This window comes from Chiloscyllium plagiosum, unplaced genomic scaffold (assembly GCF_037043375.1).
Source record: "Chiloscyllium plagiosum isolate Xiang-an unplaced genomic scaffold, Cpla_swu_hap1 HiC_scaffold_6, whole genome shotgun sequence".
Classification (NCBI taxonomy): Eukaryota; Metazoa; Chordata; class Chondrichthyes; order Orectolobiformes; family Hemiscylliidae; genus Chiloscyllium; species Chiloscyllium plagiosum.
In genome coordinates this window covers 19,572,522-19,591,849 of record NW_028270144.1, presented here as the reverse complement: position 1 = coordinate 19,591,849, position 19,328 = coordinate 19,572,522, and the positions used below count along the sequence as shown (strand labels likewise).

At 40.5% G+C, this 19,328-nt stretch overlaps 1 protein-coding gene across 2 annotated transcripts in view; it reads left to right on the top strand.

The window, feature by feature from the left end:
- ubac2 (UBA domain containing 2) overlaps positions 1–15,654 on the top strand; it is a 246,884-nt gene extending 231,230 nt beyond the window's left edge. For both annotated transcript variants that reach the window (XM_087987926.1, XM_087987927.1), the window contains exons 8-9: positions 4,373–4,495; positions 15,156–15,654. In XM_087987926.1, coding sequence (XP_087844052.1) covers positions 4,373–4,495; positions 15,156–15,263 — 231 coding nt within the window. In that variant the 3' untranslated portion in view covers positions 15,264–15,654. The remainder of the gene's footprint in view (positions 1–4,372; positions 4,496–15,155) is intronic.
- Positions 15,655–19,328: the final 3,674 nt, after the last annotated feature.

Below are 19,328 nucleotides of genomic sequence, written 5' to 3'. Positions count from 1 at the left end.
TTTCACACAGAGGGTAATGCTTGTATGGAATGAACTGCGAGAGGAAGTGGTGGAGGCTGTTACAATTACAGTATTTAAAAGGCATCTAGATGTGTATGTGAATAGGAAAGTTTCAGAGGGATATGGGCCAAGTGCTGACAAATGGGACTAGATTAGGTTAGGATATCTGGTCAGCATGGGCGAGTTGGACTGAAGGGTCTGTTTCCATGCTGTACATCTCCATGACTCAATGACACACCATGCGCCGTACATGTACAGAACAGTTGGTTATTGCTTCAGGTATTATCTAAGTAGTGAACTTCATCTTGAATTTAAATTTTCATAGAACCTTATTTGGAAACAGTACAAACATTAGCTATCTTGCTGCCCAATAAGAACTGAAGACATTGCAAACAAAAAAAAGAGAATGGAACTTTTGTATGTATCTGGTTTCTTTTTGAATCTCAGTCTCCTGCAAGAAACAATATGGCAATGACAAAAATCTAAGTATTATGGTTAAGTTTCTGCTCATTGTTTTCATGCAATCCTGTAGAACCTTATGAGGCAGCAGTAAAGATGAGGGAATTTTAAATGTAAATTAGTTGGGTCCAAAGTCACACAGGCACTGTAAGTTGTACTTGTTCTCTTAACCACATTAGTTGGCACTTTTCTAAATTTTAACATGGCAAGTTATATAATTTGCTAAGAAACTGACTGGTTAGTCTACCTTAATGGTAACCCTAACCTTACCAATGATTTGGTATAGATTTTTGAAGACAATTTCAATGATTTTTTGTGAGAAATCAGGCAACACAAGGTTATAGTTCAACAGGTTTATTTGAAATCACAAGCTTTCAGAGCATTGCTCCTTCATCAGGTGGACTGAGAGAGAAGCACGTAGGCACAGAATTTATAGGCAGAGAGGTCAAAAGATCATAGAAATGGCATGAGTGGAGTGTCAACAGGCCGATTAATAACAGGCAGATGATCAAGAGCGTCAGACTGTGTGAGTAAAGTGTCAACTGCTGAATAACAGGCGAAGGGATGACCTATAATCTGATTAAACGAGGCAGAGAGATAATTCCAAAAAATTAAAAATAAGGTGGTGCTGGAGACAAACCAAATGACTGGAATAACATAATAGATACAAGAGTTGCATACCGAGGGTCTAACCAAAGTAATGAATAATCCAAAATTGTACAAACTAGTTAAGTTAGAGAGATCATAACAATTTATCAAGGTGATAGTGTCATAACAGGACAGTAAGGAAGATTTTATGGATATAGAATGTGTGATGGGGTTGCAATTAGTGCACCATGAGCCCAAGATTACAGTTGAGGCCGTCCTGGGTATGAAACTTGGCAATCGGTTTCTGCTGGACAGTTGTGCATTGTTGTGTATCTCAAAGTCCACCTTGGAGGACCCTTACCCGAAGATCCAAAACTGAATGTTCCTGACTGCCGAAGTGTTCCCTGACTGGGGGAGAACATCCCTGTCTGGCGATTGTTGCACAGTGTCCATTCATCCATTGTCATAGTATCTGCTTGGTCTTGACAATGTACCATGCCTAGGTGCATCCTTGCCATGAGACAGACAACATAGGCCAAGTCACATGAACATCTGCTGTGTACCTTGTAGATGGTGTTCCCATGTATGATAGTAGTAACCATGTCGACGATCTGACATGTTTTAAGGAGGTTGTCATGGCAGGGATGTGTGGTGTTGTGGTCGATGTTGTCCTGAAAGCTGGGTAGTCTGCTGTGAATGATGATCTGTTTAAGGTTTGGCTGGGGTTTGAAGGCAAGAAGTTGAGGCCTCGGGATAGTCTTGGTGAGATGTTTGTTGTCATCAGTGACATGTTGAAGGCTGCAAAGAACCTGGTGCAATTTCTCCGCTCAGGGGAAGTACTGGACGATGAATAGTACTCTATCGGTCGTATCCTGTGTCTATCTTGTGAAGAGGTCCTTGCAGTTTTTTGCTGTGGCACGTGGGAACTGGCAATCGATGCATTGAACATCATTTCCTGTTCTTATGAGGGCATCTTTCAAAATCTTTACTTATCCATTACATTCCTCCTTTTGTGAGCAAATCCCGTGTATGCACAGGGCTTATCCAGTGGGGATGGTATCGTGAGTTTGTACTTCTCTCACTTCCATCCTAAATGTGTTAAAGAGGCCATCCCCTATGGACAAGCCCTGCGCATACACAAGATCTGCTTAGATGAGGAAGAATGCAACGGCTACTTAAAGATTTTGAAGGACACCCTATAAGAATGGGAAATGTGCTCAACTCATCGATCACCAGTTTCCAACGTGCCCCAGTGAAAAACCGTAACAACCTCCTCAGAAGACATATACTGAATATGTTCGATATAGTACCCTTCATTGTCCAGTACTTCCCCAGAGCAAAGAAACAATGCCATGTTCTTCGCAGCCTTGAACATGTCATTGATGACGACGAGCATCTTGCCAAGTTCGTCCCTACGCCTCCACTTCTCACCTGCAAACAATGGCCAAACCATAAACAGGCCATTGTTACGCAGCAAACTACCCAGCCTTCAGGGCAACATCGACCACGACACCACACATTCCTTCCATGGAAACCATGCAAGATATCGTAGATCATCGACATGGATACTACTATCACACGTGGGAACTGCATCCACCATGTACACGGCAGATACTCACGTGACTCGGCTTATGTTGTCCGTCTCATATGCTGCAGGCAAGGATGCCCCGAGGCATGCTACATTGGCGAGACCACACAAACACTATGGCAATGGATGAATGGACACTGCGCAACAATCGCCAGACAGGATGCTCCCTCCCAGTTGGGAAACACTTCAGCAGTCAAAGGTGTTCAGCCTCCGAGTTTTGGGTAAGGGTCCTCCAAGGCAGCCTTCGAGATACACAACAACACAGAATCACTGAGCAGAAACTGATAGCCAAGTTCTGTACCTATGGCAATGGCCTCAACTGTGATCTTGAATTCATGTAACCCCATCTGTCTGTATCCGTAAAATCTTCCTTGCTGTCCTGTTCTGACACCATCACCTTGATAAATTGTAATGATCTCTCTACCTTAATTCGTTTATACTGGCGAGCTTTGAGAAGATTTGTAGCTCAGGTTGAGGTTCTTGATGTAGGTTTGCTCGCTGAGCTGAAAGGTTCATTTCCAGACATTTCGTTACCCTACTAGGTAACATCTTCAGTGGGCCTCCGGGCAAAGCACTGTTCATAACACCTGCTTTCTATTTATATGTTTGGGTTTCTTTGGGTTGGTGATGTCATCTCCTTTGGTGATGTCATTTCCTGTTCTTGTTCTCAAGGGGTGGTAGATGGGGTTTAACTCGATGTGCTTGGTTAGAATGCCATGCTTCTCGGAATTCTCATGTGTGCCTCTGTTTGGCTTGTCCTAGAATGGATGTGTTGTCCCAGTCGAAATGGTATCCTTCCTCCTCTGTATGTAAGGATACTAGTGAGAGAGGGTCATGTCATTTTGTTGCTAGTTGATGTTCATGTATCCTGGTGATTAGTTTTCCAATGTAGTGTTTGTTGCAATCCTTGCACGGTATTTTGTACAGTTTTGGATTGCTTATTATTTTGGTTAAAACCTCAGCATACGGCTGTTATAGTTATCATGTTATTCCAGTAATTTGGTTTGTCTCCAGTACCACGTATTTTTAATTTTTTATAATTATCTCTCTGCTTGATTTAATTAGATTATGGGTCATCCCTTCACTTGTTATTCAGCTGTTGACACTTTACTCACGCCATCTGACGCTCTTGATCGCTTGCAAAGATTGGTTATTCATCCTGTCGACACTCCATTCACGCCATTTATATGATCTTTTCATCTCTCCACCCATTGATCTGTCTGCCTATAAATTCTGTGCCTGTGTGCTTCTCTCTCGCTTCACCTGACAAAGGGGCAGTGCTCCAAAAGCTGGTGATTTCAAATAAACCTGTCGGACTTCTCACCTTGTCCACCCCAGTCCAACATCCACATCATGATGTTTTGGGTCATGTTTCTCACAGCTTGAAGACTACATTTGTTGATTGAAGCTGCTTATTTTTGGTATTTTCAGCTGCATTAAGAAGACCAGATTGCCACTCTTGAGAACATTTTAATGAATTTTACTTTTAAAAAGCACATGTATTCTATTTTGCTGTCCCATTGCACTGGTTCATACCCTTATGTTCATGGGTTTGAAAAGGTGTTTTCGTGAAAAGTTGAAATGTAACCAGTGAATGGAATTTTCCAAACGCAGCCAAAGCAGAAGCTCAGTGATCAATGAAACATTGTCTGCAATGTATATCTCCTGTGCAAGTGGAATCTTGTGACATTTGAGTTGCATTGAGTGGAAACATTTAAATTTCTTTATAAATTTCAGGGTGGTCTAATTAACTGGAATAGGCTGTTCCCACCACTGCGTAACAGATTTCCTGCTAACAATCAACAGCAAGAGAGTGGACTGAACAGACCTTCCACAGTTGCTCCAGTTTCTGAAGAGCAGGTAAGCATTCCTGTGGCACATGACAAGTCTTTTAAAACTTTTATCACTAAAATAAAAAGTTTGCATTTTGCATTATGAGTCATTCATCTTGGAATATTTTGTTACTGATTTATACCGTCCTCAGAAACCAGCAATGCTGAACATGCATTCTTCAATGCTTCTTCATCAAATATACTTGTTGGACATACTTACTTCAATGCAAAGTTACACAACAGTGTTCCCTGGGATCTGGAGATTGGCTATATGGGGAGATTGAGTAAGCAAGGCCTACACTTATTGGTGTTTTAGAAGGGGAGAAAAGATGGTGATCTAATTTAAATGCTTAAAATTCTTAAGGCACTTGACAGTGTAAATGCTGAGATGCTCTTTTCCCCAAATAGAACTAAGGGACATGGTAACAGGATAAGGGATGGTCACTTAGGATGGAGATGAGAAAACATTTATTTGCTCAAAGGGTTGTGAATGTTTGGAATTTACTGCACTGAAGAGTTGTGTATGTTCAGCCATTTGAAGATTTAAGATGGAGACTGCTAGATTTTTAGTAACTAGTAGATATGATAACAGTGAAGGAAGGTGAATCTGAGATATCTGGCATGCATCTCATCCATTGAAACAGGGTGCATCTCAGGATCTTATCCTGCTGTCCTAGTGCTGACTCACTTTGTGCTTGCTTGGATGCTCACAGCATGCCTGTCTTGCCTTGCCTTTTTGTACATTACTTCATTCAGAGCTTACAACCTCACTGTACTTCTGTCTTCCTTTGTTTTTAGCACAGACAGAAAACCAGGCAGCATGTCATGGTTGTTAGCAGTGATCAGTCAAAGGGGTAGTCATGTTGGTGTATAACACTGGGCTACATCTTTGTCACACACGTAGTATGTGCAGCAGCTTATGTGGCAAACACACCCTGTGCATTGACAAATGACCATGTCTCAAACTCTAAGGAAAATTGTCCTCAGTCAGTCTAGGAGCACTATCGTCAGTCAAATGATCCCACAAGTCAAGGGATCATCCAATCTCAATTAAGAAGCTTGGACGCAGTCTGTCAGCAAGTTGGAGCATTCATGGCCAAGGAGTCCATATCGTCACAGCCTGTGGAGTGGCTCTGGAGGTCCAAAGTAACCACTTGCCAAGGTTAGCAGTAAGTCAGTCGAGGCGCCACACCAAGATCAGTCAGGAGTCAGGTCATCTGTCAGTTGTTCCAAGTCAGTTAGCAAGGTGGCCATGGTCACTCCTTGGGGTCAGTGCAGTTAGATCAGCCATAATCTCATTAAATGGCAGAGCAGGCCCGAGGTGCAGAATGGGCTACGTGTATTTGTTTGTGTACTTAACATTATCCTGCTTTTCAATTCTAACCTTTTAGAAACAAACCACAATGTATTTTTTTGCTGTGTTGCTGTTTTTAGTGATTTGTGCAACTGTGCCCTGAGACCTCTTTACTGCTGTACCCCATTTACCAATCAGTTCGGTAAACGCCTCCTCCCAGCAAAATAAAACACTCATTTTTGACTAATGCAGAAGCTGACAATCCACTGATGGATTGTTAGTGCCACCTATTGGTATAAACTGAAGGATGGTATTCATATAATTCAACAAATAACAATGTACAGTAGATGCAATGTTGGTCTTACACTGTACATTGGAGTGCAATGGCCACAGTGCACACCCCTTCAATATAATTTCTAATAAAGCCAAGAGGCAACCTTGGAGGGAGTGTAAAATCAGCATCATGTGCATGACTGTCCAACACACAGAGACAAAAAAAACAGTTTCTTAACAATGTGTTGCCATTATTAATATATATATTGGCCACCAAGATCATGGGTTGAAGAGTGAGATGGTTAAAAAGTGGAAAAGCAGCAGCAAGCCATAGGCCAGGAAGAAGCCCTCCCCACAGCCAAAACTGTAGGTGCTGTAGGTGGCCTGAAGAGCTGGAGAGTCAGATTTCAGTTCCTCAATGGGAAGTGGGGAGGATGTCCGAACCTCTGGAACTGCTGACCAGTTGGATTGACAACAGTTCCATAGGCATAGCACCACCAGATGTTTGTAATGCACACTGCCAGGACAATTGGCATGCCCATAAGAGACCCCAATGGGTTGTGGACTGAGGTACATCGAGGCATTGGACAGGGAGTGTTTGCTCACCTTCTGTTGGGGCAGCAACAGGCATTCATTGCCACAGAAGGCTGCAGAGACCACGTCATTGAGTATATTTCAGACTGATTGTTAAAGGGATTATGGATTACGGGGAGAAAGCCATAATTAAATGGCGGAATGTGCAGAATTGCTGCACATTGCTACATGCCTGTCCATGACAACTGTGGACACTTAATCTACCTATTCAGTTTAAGACTCACCTATAAAGCAAGTGAAATTTGAAGTTGGGCCTTCTGGCTCAGAAGTAGAGATACTACCACTGTGCCAGAAAGCCCTAATGCCAGTTTCATTAAGGCATCAGCAGAGATGCTGAATTGGCCTTTCATTGTTTATTTTTATAGTGGGCAGGTATGAATTTGACACCTGTCCACCCACAGTATCATAGGAGTGAGTTGATTTTAATGACAGGATAATTGTATCGTAATGCCAGCAATCTCTCCGCGCCCAAAAGAAAATCATTTAAATTGGAGTCTCGGTCGTACAAGGTATAAATTCTTCTTCAACATTAAAAAGTTTACTTGCATATTTCTGTTTCTGTCTCTTAATCCAATCTTTGATTGTCTCACTAGTTGTATCTCTGTCTTATTCCTCCTGTTCTTACTTATCACCACTCCTATCAGGAAATCTGCTATCCTGGTCTGTCACACTGATCTGTCTTGCACCTTACAGATAAGCTGCAGTGGATGTTGTAACCAACATCATCTAACGATGTCTAGGTTGACCCCTCACTTTCCTGGCACCTAGAAGAGTTTTCTGGAGCTCTATTGGCTTTGATCCAGCAACTGAAATACTGACATTTTCTTTTACTTATGTCACTTTTTCGAGGTTTTTTTTCTTGTCATTTCAAGTACTGCTTCATCTGCATCCACATTTCAAAGGCTTCTATTTTTATGTGACAGATCGTACTTATTGTCCAGATTTCTGAGGCATACAGGCAAGTGAATAGAATGTAACGTATTCTGATTTTTTTTCCTTATTTTAACCCTGAGTTTTCTTATTAACACCTCCTTCACCTTCATGAAATTACATCTATCTCACAATATCTTCTTCTGACAATATCATATTCACCATCATCTTTTGTTATTTGTCCCAAGTAGATAACTTATCAACTTGTTCTAGTCTGACACCATCCATTTCAATCTTCATTCTTCTTCAAACTGCCATTGGTTTTATCTTTTTTCTGTAATACTCAATCCATGACCTAAACTCCTAACCCTGACTCATTGACTCATTCACCAGTGCTACTTCCCCATCGTACTTCTGTACCCCAAGATCTCTCTGTATGGCAGTGCTCCGAAAGGGCCTGCTATTTACTGTTTACTTTCCTCTTGCATTCGACCTCCCAAAATGCATAACTTCGCGTTCTTCTGGATTAAACTCTATCTGCTATTTCTCCACTCAACTTTCCAATCGATCTATATCTTGCTGTGTCCTTTGACAACGTTCCTCACTATCCACAATACTGTCAATTTTGAGTTATCTGAAAACTTACTAATCAGACCACCTACATTTCCGTCCAAACCCATTTATATAATTTACAACCAACAGAGGTCCCAGTCCTGATCCTTGCAGAATACTACTTGTCACAGACCTTCAGTCAGAAAAGCATCCTTCCACAAGCCAATTTTATATTCAACTTAACAGGTCACTGTGGATTCCATATGACTTAATCTTCTGTACCAACCTACCATGAGGGATCTGATCAAATGCAACATCCATTGCCCAACCCTTATCCATCATTTTGTTACTCCCTTGACAAACTCAATCAAATTTGTGAGACAACACCTCTCCATGCTGAGCCATGCTATCCCCAATAAGTCCATTAGTTACCAAATGCCAGTAAATCTGCCCAAAGAATCTTCTCCAATAAGTTTCCTACCACTGATGTAAGGTCCATTAGCTTATAATTTCCTGTATATTCCCTGTTTTCCTTCTTAAACAAAGGAGCAGTGTTGGCTATTCTCCAGTCACCTATAGCTAAAGAGGAACAAAGATCTCTGTCGAGGCCCTAGAAATCTCCTCCCTTGCCTTCTTCAGCATCCTGAGATGTATCCCATCAGGCCCCGAGGACGTATCTTCCATAATGTTTTTCAAGACACCCAACACCACCACCTCATTAATATCAAAATCTCCTACAAAATCATCATATCACTCGATAATCTTGCCATCATCAATCCCCTCCTCTGTGGTAAATATTAGTGCAAAGTACTCATTAAGGACTTTGCTCACTTCCTCTGGCTCTATGTATAAATTCCCTCCTTTGTTCCTGAGTGGAGCTACCCTCTTGCTGATAGTATGCAATTCTGTGAGATTCTCCTTAATCCTATTTGTCCAGGACATTTCATAACCCCTTCTAGCCCTCCTAATTCTCTGTATACATTCTTTCTTGCTTCCTTTTTATTCCTCAAGGGCCTTATCTGATTTCAGTTTCCTAAACCTTACATATGCCTCCATTTTCTTTTCAACTTTCAATATCTCTTGTCATCAATGGTTCCCAAATCTTGCAATCCTTATCTTTCATCCTCACAGTAATATGCTGGTCCTGAACCGTGATCAATTGGCCAAAGGCTGAGTGGTTCCAAACTGCCCATTATATTTTACAATATAGAGCTTGATGGATGAATGCTCTTTCTGTTGGATATGACCAGATCTGTTGGATGTAAGAACTCTGAGTAAAATAAGTTGCACAGTTATGAATGGGCGTATCTCAGCCACCCAGCTCCCCGCAACCAGCCATACTGAGATTACAGGTGCCTGTTGTAAAAGCCAAAAATATGTTGCACTGGTCAGATAGAGGGAGCTATTGCAAAATGAAAAGAATATTATTGAGGATTTATTGCTGAGGGGAGGAATAAGCTTTACCCTAACTCATTCAGAGAGTTATTTTAAAGCCATTTTGACCCACTACAGTATCAAGTTGTTCCCAAAATTAGTCTTGGCTTTTGACTCCTACTGTTTGTGAGTTTGTTACAAGTCTTGATCGCTCTTTGTGCAATTAAAGATTTGCTGATATTTATCCTAGAAATACCTTGGGTGCCCTCTGGTTTTAGTCCTATACATTAATTTAAAATTATATTCCAGCCGGCTTTCTGTACCCTTCAGAGAGACATTTATTCTGAGGAAATGTACAGCATCAACCCCTGGTACTGCTGATTAATTTCATGTCTGCTTCACACTGTCTGAATGTACGATATCACCACTATACCCTGTAAAGGACCATATATTTTCCCTTTATGGACTATAAACAGGAATGGGAATCAGACACTGCTATGAAGCTGTAAGGACCGACAGAACAATGCAACTTGAAGCTTATGTGGTACATATTCTTAATTGTTACATTCTTATAGTGCCGTGGAGCAGCGAGATTGCTACATGATTCAGTGTGAATGTCACCTGAAGTCTTTGAGTTAAGACAAAACTGCCTGATAACAGCCTTCAGATCAGTCAAGCTGTAGTTTTCTGCAATGCAGCCAAAACCATCCAGAGCTGGCAAACAGAAAACTGCTTTCTCTCTATGCACACTGTATGAATGAAATATAAAAAGATAAAAATCCAACAACTTTAAAACAAAGACTTCTAAGACAAGAAAAGAGCTAGGTTTATCCGATCAGCTAGTAAGTCAAAGGGTATCCTCACTTTTTTGTCATGATTATAAAAATTAAAACAACTGAGAGAAATAAATTCTATTTTGTGGACTGGGCCTTTAATCTTCAGATTACTTTTTTTTTCCCCTACCTAAATTTCCCATCCATAATACTTGTGTCAAACCATTTGTCTTTTGTCTGTCTTATTCATGGATGAATGTGTGTGTATTTGAGTTTTAAATGGATATCGTTTAAATTATATAATAGCAGTTGATAATCATTTTTCCCAGTTGTTAAAGTATAAGTTTGTTTACAGTAAATATAATTAGTTTCTTGTTAATGACAAAACCTGGTGTGAATTGCAGTCTGTCAGAATAATCATTTAGGTTTAAATTGGGTATTTGCAATCACACGCACATATACGTGCATGCACGCACGCGCAAACACCCACCAAGGGTGAAGTGCAATGATTGGAAAATTATTGCGTGTACATTTCTTTCATCCTTATAAGGGCGGGATTTTTTTTTGGTGTCTTGATCACTGCACACTCACCTTAACTTCAGTCAACAGAGAAAGGGGAAAGAATTAATGGCATGGATAGCTTGCAGTGGAGACACAATCTGAGCATATTGAAGTCCCTCACACTTCAAAACGTACCTTCTTTCTGGAGTTTACTGTGCAACAAGAATTTTTAATGTTTACCTTTATATCTTTGGAGCCTTTCATCATTTACTCAAAAGGATAAATCGGGCTCACTTTAATTCCCCAAGCAAAAGATGGCACATCCAGCAATGCAGTACTCCCTCAAAACTTGCACTATAAGTGTCAGCCTCATGTTGTGCTTAGATCCCCAGAGTGAGATTTGATTCTACTATCTTTGACTCAGATAAGAGATTGCTTCCTACTGAGCCTCAACTGAGATGCACAGCAAATGAAAGACAAATTTTGTTATGTACACTGCAAAGACAATTCTGATGAAGACATGAAGTATATGGAGTGTGAACTGTAAAGTTCACTACAATGAGATTACATGCTTCATATCAGATGATGTTTGAAGTGTTTCAGTAAATATATCTTAATTAAAATTAGTGAAACCACATATCTTAGCTTACGTCACTGGTTATTCCAAAACATGATAAGTGTCAGTGATTACTGTTTGAAGTAGCACAACTCGCTCTACTTCCCATCCCACATAGTATAGCAGGATTGTCAATGTCAGATGTATTCCTGGATGTATGTTATCATGCTTTGAACCAAGCTTGGATGTTGTTGATTCTTGCTACTTATGGACATGGTTTGTTTCAGTGCCTAAGGAGTTGCAAAGGGTGCTGAACATTGTGTGACCATCAGTACATATTTCAACTTCTGACCGTATGTTAGAGAGGAATCATTGATGAAGCAGCTCAAGCTGCTTGAGCCTACCCTGAGAAAACAGGGTTCTTGTGGCATAGAGGCAAGTGCCCCTACCTCTGGGCCAGGAGGCTCAGGTTCAAGTCCCATCTGCTCTAGAGGGCAATAATGACATGTCTCAGTCGGTTAATTAGAAAACAATGCACCCTGAGTAACTCCTGCAGCAATGTCCTTGCGCTGAGGTTAGATTAGATCACTTACAGTGTGGAAACAGGCCCTTCAGCCCAACAAGTCCACACCGACCCTCCGAAGAGCAACCCACCCAGACCCATTCTGCTACATTTACCCCTTCACCTAACACTACGGGCAATTTAGCATGGCCAATTCACCTAACCTGCACATTTTTGGACTCTGGGAGGAAACCAGAGCACCCGGAGGAAACCCGATTAAACTCCAACCACCATCTTCCTATGATTAATTGAAAACTATCTTTTCCTCCACCATGCCTTCCCGCAGCTAAATATTTTTACAATTCACTGACAAATGCTGTATCCCTGTGATCTTTGTCTTGGGTGTTCTCTCATAGCAGTGTTCTTGAGGTTAATCTCGATTCCTGACTGCAAGCGCAACATTGATGGGTTAGTAACCAAGACAGCAAGACAGCAATTTTAAAACCAGGATGAGTCTGATGTTATTGTTAAGGATAGTACATTGCAAATGTTTGTTGTTATTAATTCTGTGCCATCCACTTGATAATGTAAACATCACACTGAGGAACGATTCTGTGCAATTGCAAAGAGTTTATAGCCAATCAGCTTAAATCCATTGCCCCTAATGCGCAACCTTCTGCCAATGGAACAGTTTGCTCCCTCTCAATTCTGTCCAAACTGTTCATAGTTTTGAGCAGAATGCAGGCATGAGTGATGTTAAAATATGCAATGAAACATATTTCGTGTTGGAACGTGTAACATTCTTCAAGGCCCTGACAGGGTGGATGTTGAAAGGCTGTTTCTCCAGCTGCAGAATCTAGAACTGGAGTCATTGTTTCCTAGGATAAAGGGTTAATCATTTAAGATTGAGATGGGTCAAAATTACTACCGTCTAAGAGGTGTGTGAATTATTGGAATTCTCTACCCCAGTGAGTTACGAAATTCAGTCATTGGTTATGTTCAAGACAAAGGTCCAACCTTTTGGTCACTATGAGAATTGAGGGATATGAGGGAAGTAGGAGTTGAGATTGACAATCATTCATGATATTATTGAGTAATAGAGTAGGGTCAAGGGGCTGCACAACCTCCTCTTAATCTTAATTTTTACGTTCATATACAATGGCTTTTACAACTTTAAAAACTCTATATCATATGACCTCAGTCAAGTTTTGCTATTCCTTCCTGTAATGATTGGAACGAGATTGGCCAGGTAGATCTCATTGACTATGAGTTCCCTGACTGGGGCTGTTAGCCTGAGCCATTCAGGGAGTCCAGGCTGACAGATATAAACAGGAGTCTCAGGAATTCTCACTGTAGGCCCTGTCTCTGAGCTAGCTGGTCAGCGTCCATGTATTGTGCACATGTAAATAAAGGATGACTTGGTGATGGGATACCGGCCTCCCTGGAGTTATTTCACTTCCCAAAGGTACTTTAAACATTGCTTTGGAAAATCAGGCCTTTAATGAAGGGTTTTAGAAGTTGCATTTTAATTACATGCTGGTCAAGCTTGGGCACACCACTCTTTACTGTAAATCCCTCATACTGTCTTACTAATGTTAGGGACATTTAGGTTTAAGATAATGGCACTCAAAATGTAGCCTCAGTGCAGCTTTGAACCATGACAGGCAGCCCATTTCCCCTCACTAGGGTTCTGACAAAGTGATTCCAGAATTCAAAGTTATAATGTCATAGTTGAATCAAGGGACTTTATTTACTTTCTTTTGTTACTTAGTCAGAAGATAAGCTTTATTGAAAAACTGTTGAGTTGTCATTTCTTAGCAGTGTATTGAAGTGTTTTGCTCAAAGTTTTACTGCCCTCTACTGCTTATGCTGAGCTATGAAAACTGATGTGAGTATTCAAAATCAACTCCTAAATGATTAACCCTTTATCCTGTGACTGTGACCCATTTCCAGTGGACAGAGATAAACTATTCTCATTGGCAGTAAACATGGGAACCAGATGACACTGATTTAAGGGAATGTGGGAGGACACATTGAGATCTTCAACAGACAGTATCTTCAGATGTCAGGTTACTATTACTCATTCCTTTTCTAAAATATACCAATACTGAAATGTAACTTTGTCGAAAAGTCCCTTTGTTGCACTTGTAGATTCTGGGGTCACAGTTTCATTCTCCTTGAGCATGTGCTTTATCTAGGACGGTCCTCCCTCATGTTTCATTCGCAATTCTTACAGACATTTTCTTAATGTGATACATATGCAAGCTTAAACTTTTCCATTCACCAATCACCATATTGTGCTCATTGACCTACTTTGGCTACTATTTCAACAACATCTCAAATTTAATGTTCTCATTTTTATGTCATTTTAACAGCAGCAACAGCTTGTATTTCTATAGCTCTTAAAGTGGTAAAATGTGCAAAGCAGTTGACGGGTGTAGGTAAATGATTTAGGATCGGTGACCAACATCTTGGTCAAACAGGTAGATTTTGAGCATCTTAAATAAGCTGGAGAAGAAATTCCAGAGTATGGGGTCTCAAACAGCTGAAGTCAGAGTCACTAATAATGGAGAGTTTGCAATCTGAGATGTTTAAGGGCCAGAGTTGTGAGATGCAGAAACAACAGAAAATTGCAGGGCTAGAGGAGACCACAAGTTTTGGGCAGGGTGGAGCATGGAGGGATACACATCTAATATTGTGTGTTGTTTAACTGGCAGCCATCATAGTCCAGTGAGCATGAGGTAAGGTGGGTAAACAGGAGAGACAAGTTCAGATGGGAGGACACATTGAGACATTTAACAGACAATATCTTCATATAATGGAGATGTCAGGTTACTATTACTCATTCCTTTTCTAAAATATACCAATATTAAAATGTAACTTTGTCGAAAAGTCCCTTTGTTGCACTTGTTGTAGATTCTGGGGTCACAGTTTCATTCTCCTGAGTATGTGCTTTTACTGGGATGGTCCTCCCTCATGTTTCATTCGCAGTTCTTACAGACATGTTCTGGAAAGGGTGGGGGCATGGAGGGGTACACGTCGAATATTGAGTGTTGCTTAACTGGCAGCCATCATAGCTTAGTGAGCATGAGGTAATGTAGGTAAACAGGAGTGAGTGCAAATTCAGGTGAGGGCAACAGAGTTTTTGTTAAACTTGCGGTTTATGGAAGATGCCAAATGATAGGGTAACCAGTGGTGAATTGGAATTATCAAATCTAAAAGCAACAAAGATAGGGGTCATGGTTTCTGTAGTGCAGCAGGAGGACTGAGGCCAGAATCACGGAATTGTTATGGTGCCATTTGGTCCACTGCATCAGTGTTGGCTAGTGTGGAGAGAGGTATGTATACAGATTGCATACGTTGCATTACATTATGTTGATTTTTTTTTGTGTGTTGCAGGTTGCGAGGCTGATGGAGATGGGCTTTTCTAGAGTAGATGCAATGGAAGCTCTGAGAGCTACCAATAATGACCTTAATATGGCCACCAACATCCTGCTTCAGCACTGACAACAGCAGGTCATTTACAGGGACTATGTACATCTGACTTCAGCTTTCTTCATGCACATATTGAGATTGCACTGGGCAGCGCAGAAGTCAGAAATGTGTGGAAAGAGAAGGGATTTACCTGATTTAACATCGTAAGAGCTGATTATATTTTGGTATCAAGTCTATGTAAGAATCACAAAAGGTAATCATTTAAGGGAACAGACCTAGGACAGTCACAATGTTAATAAATAAAGTATTCAAGTTCTCAAAGGTGCAGTTCAGCAGTTTTTCTAAAGGCAAATTAATGTCTTGGTGTATCAAATGGAATTCAATTGTTCAATAAACTTGTTTGTTTAATACAGCTTGTTGCTTCTACCTTGGCTCAATGATTAAAACAACCAAATGTATAGCATCTCTGTCTCATCTATATTAAAAACTTTCGTTTACATTTCCATACCTTTGCTCTTTCCCCACATTACAGGGTTATCTAATCTCAATAGCTTGTCAGAAATGTGATCCTGTTGGAGTAATCCCTGCCTCTGAGCCAGAAACACCAGGTACAAGTCCCACTCCAGGACTTGACGGCCAAGAAAGGTATGCTCAAAATGAGACCAGCCATGTTGAGTATCAACTTGTCTCCAATATTCTTAGTCAGCCAGATGTTGGAACAAAATTGAAGCCTCTACCATCACAATCTGTAGCTCCAGCTACAAAATGGATACAAAAGTGTACGTTGTCACTAAAGTATGGACTCCTTGAGAGGAGGTTTGGGTGTTGGTTAATCAAGTTGGTACAAACAGAAATTGCATTCAAACCCTGTTCTAGCTGGGGTGAATTTGGGACTTCTCACCTTACCGTACTCATAGTAGCAGTCATGGTGCTATGGTTGAGACCTGCCTTTGGATAGAGAACTGAAGAAGAGGACTCCACCAGGATCAGGATTCAACAGAAAGGAAAACAAGCTGTCAATGTCGCTTTCTGCAAAAGCTGCTGGTGAAATACACGATACAATGATGGACAGAGTACTGTATGTGTGACAGAGTCTCCTGGAATGAAAATCAGATTGACTCGTGCAAGAACCTGTTTGTGTGAAGTCTTTTATTGTTCTGACTGACTAAGAAATGTTACCACCTTCTAAAGATACAGTGGAAGAACTTACCAATTACACAGCCAAACAGGTTGTATCAATGATACACCTTCCCAGATCATCAAATCATGAGAATCTTCTCACTGCTTTTCCTTCCCACCCCTTGTCATCAGCTTATATATCCTCTCTTCCTATTTGTGAAGAAGGGTCATTGGACTCAACATTAGCTCCGCTTTCTGACCACAGATACTGCTGGACCTACTGAGTTTCTCCAGCAATTTCTGTTTTTGTTTCAAATCTGAGGAAAGACATGAGACTAGAGGTTCTAGCCCAGATATAGGAATAGTGCCCCTAGTATTCTTTAGTGCGACACGTACAGCATTTAGTTTTAAGAGCACTTAAAGTGAGACAAAACCATGAATCCCATTCTGAAGCTATAGCTATTTTAGATGTTTTGGAAATAAGTGTATTGTTGGGGCATTTTTTTCCACTAATTGCATTCTCATCAAACATATGTGCCATTAGGTCTGACAGAAATATGTTTAATTGCTAAAAGTTGGGCACTTGTTTCGACTCAACATGTCTTTTAACAGAAATATCACAAATAAGAAAAAAAGCTTTGGATTTCGCATATCGAAAAGATTCTTCTTTATTTGAATCTCAGATAATAGATAAATGCCATTGTTAGTGCAAATAGCTGACGGTGAAAGGTTGGTGATCAAACCGAAAGTGTTTCAATTACTTTAGAGTTCTGAAATAACTGCACAGAGGTTGGTGGCCTGTCACCATTTCACCCTTTATGTCACCATGGTCTCTAATCACCCAGTTCAGAGCCAATGTTTAGATCAGAGTGGTGCTGGAAAAGCACAGCAGGTCAGGCAGCATCCGAGGAGCAGGAAAATCAACGTTTTTTGCCTGAAACGGCGATTTTCCTGCTCCTCGGATGCTGCCTGATCTGCTGTGCTTTTCTAGCACCACTCTGATCTAAACTCTGGGTTCCAGCATCTGGAGTCCTCACTCTTGCCTAGTTCAGAGCCAGTCCCTAGAATGAGGAGACTCTTTGAACCTCCTGTTTATATCTGTCAGCCAGGGCTCCCTGATTGTCCCAGGTGAATAGCCACAATCATGGATCTCATAGTCAATGAGATCCTCCTGGGCCCTCATTCCAATCATTACTAGTTCAAATAAAAACAAGGCCCCAGAGTTCTTCCGGAATGCAGTGTGAGTCAGAGAATTGAGTTTGGAATTTCTTTGGAGTATTAATGGACTATCATTTATGCTGTGGGTTTACAACAAGCAATGTAAGCATTGAAAGGCATTAGCTTACATTTGCATTGCAATAATCAAGGATTGATTTTAGCTTCAAAGATCTCCAGAGTTTGAAAACATTTAGGCAGTTTTCGAGGAGATTCTGACTGGGGTCAGAACAAGTATAGATTTTCTCATAGAATTGGGTGAAAGTTCAGGGAAGGCAGCTTCTTTTGTGTAAAGGTTTAGCTTGTGACACTTACAGACCAAGAATGTTGCAGATTATTAAAAGACCGAGAAAATCTAAACTAGTTTTGTGAATATTCGAGTAAAAATACTTCACAGTTCACAGGACAAGAACTGAGGAGAATCAGAAGATAAAGAAGCATTTCAACCACTGTAAAGTGATGGTGTTGGGGAAGTAGATGAAACTTTGTTTTGCTGTGTTTTAAGATCTTGCAAACTGTGTTTGATATTTAGATAGTTTGGTTTTTCTTCTTTTGTGTGATATTCTTCTATTTTATTGTTCAAGATCTGCAATCTCTTGTGCCTGTGTTTCAGTGAATGATTACCTTAATTAAAACAAAAGATCTAGACTCAATTATAGCATTGAACTCGTCAGGTAGTAACATTATCTCTTATCATAACACTATTTTGACCAGATCAAAGTTTGCAAACTCACTTATCAGAGTTACTTCCTGGGTTATGTTAATCAGAAAAAAGGAGCTGAAATCTCCCTGAGAAAGATTACGCTGTTATACTGATTGTGAGGGATGAAAATGTAATTAATTGAGAACTGAAACAATATAATGCTGAATGTTATACTTTCTGGAGTTTAGGAGCAAGGGAGGTGACCTCGATGAAATGTGTAGAATCTGGGGAAGGCTTGGCAGTGCTAATGGTAATTTTAAAGATGAAACAAGTTGACAACTTCCAAGATGAAATGAGGGACTGGCTCTGAACTAGGCAAAAGTGAGGACTGCAGATGCTGAAAGCCAGAGTTTAGATCAGAGTGGTGCTGGAAAAGCACAGCAGGTCAGGCAGCATCTGAGGAGCAGGAAAATCGAGGTTTCGGGCAAAAGCCCTTCATCAGGAATATCCCTCCTCAGCTGGCGAGTCCAGAACATGGATCAAAGTTCCAGAATGGTAATTTTAAAGATGAAACAATTTGACAAAATGTAGCAACTGCTCTCACACACCGACCTTGGCAGCTAAGTTTCAATGGGCGTGGTAAACCAAAATATCACAACTCTAGGCAATACTGGTACATTTTGCTGAATATCATTTTGGACCACTCCCTTCATTTTTTTTTGTGGAAATTCTTTATTAAAGTTCATTATAATGTAAGTATTACAAACCTTCCTCTGGTTCTTAAAAGAATTTTGGTGGTTCATTGAGTTTGAGTACCATTCATTATCTCCAGAGACTCTGAATTCAATAATTAAATATAATGGAATTAAAATCTCTTTAATTAATTATACTGTGCAACCCAGTATGCAATAAGTGGGCATAAATTTTTAACTTGGTTCTCAAAGCATCAAACCAGCCTTAATTCAGGAAAAATAAGTAAGTTGGTTATTTGGTTTTAGAAGTGACTTAAGTACACAATGGAAGATTCAACAAGGTGGAAAAGAAGTCTCTTCTGAAGTTGGGAGGAAGTGACATTGTTGGAGCAGTGTGAGAGGAGCTTTACTCTGGCTATGCTACTTGTCTTGTGAAAATCTGATCCTGGCACTTTAGGCCAGAGAGAA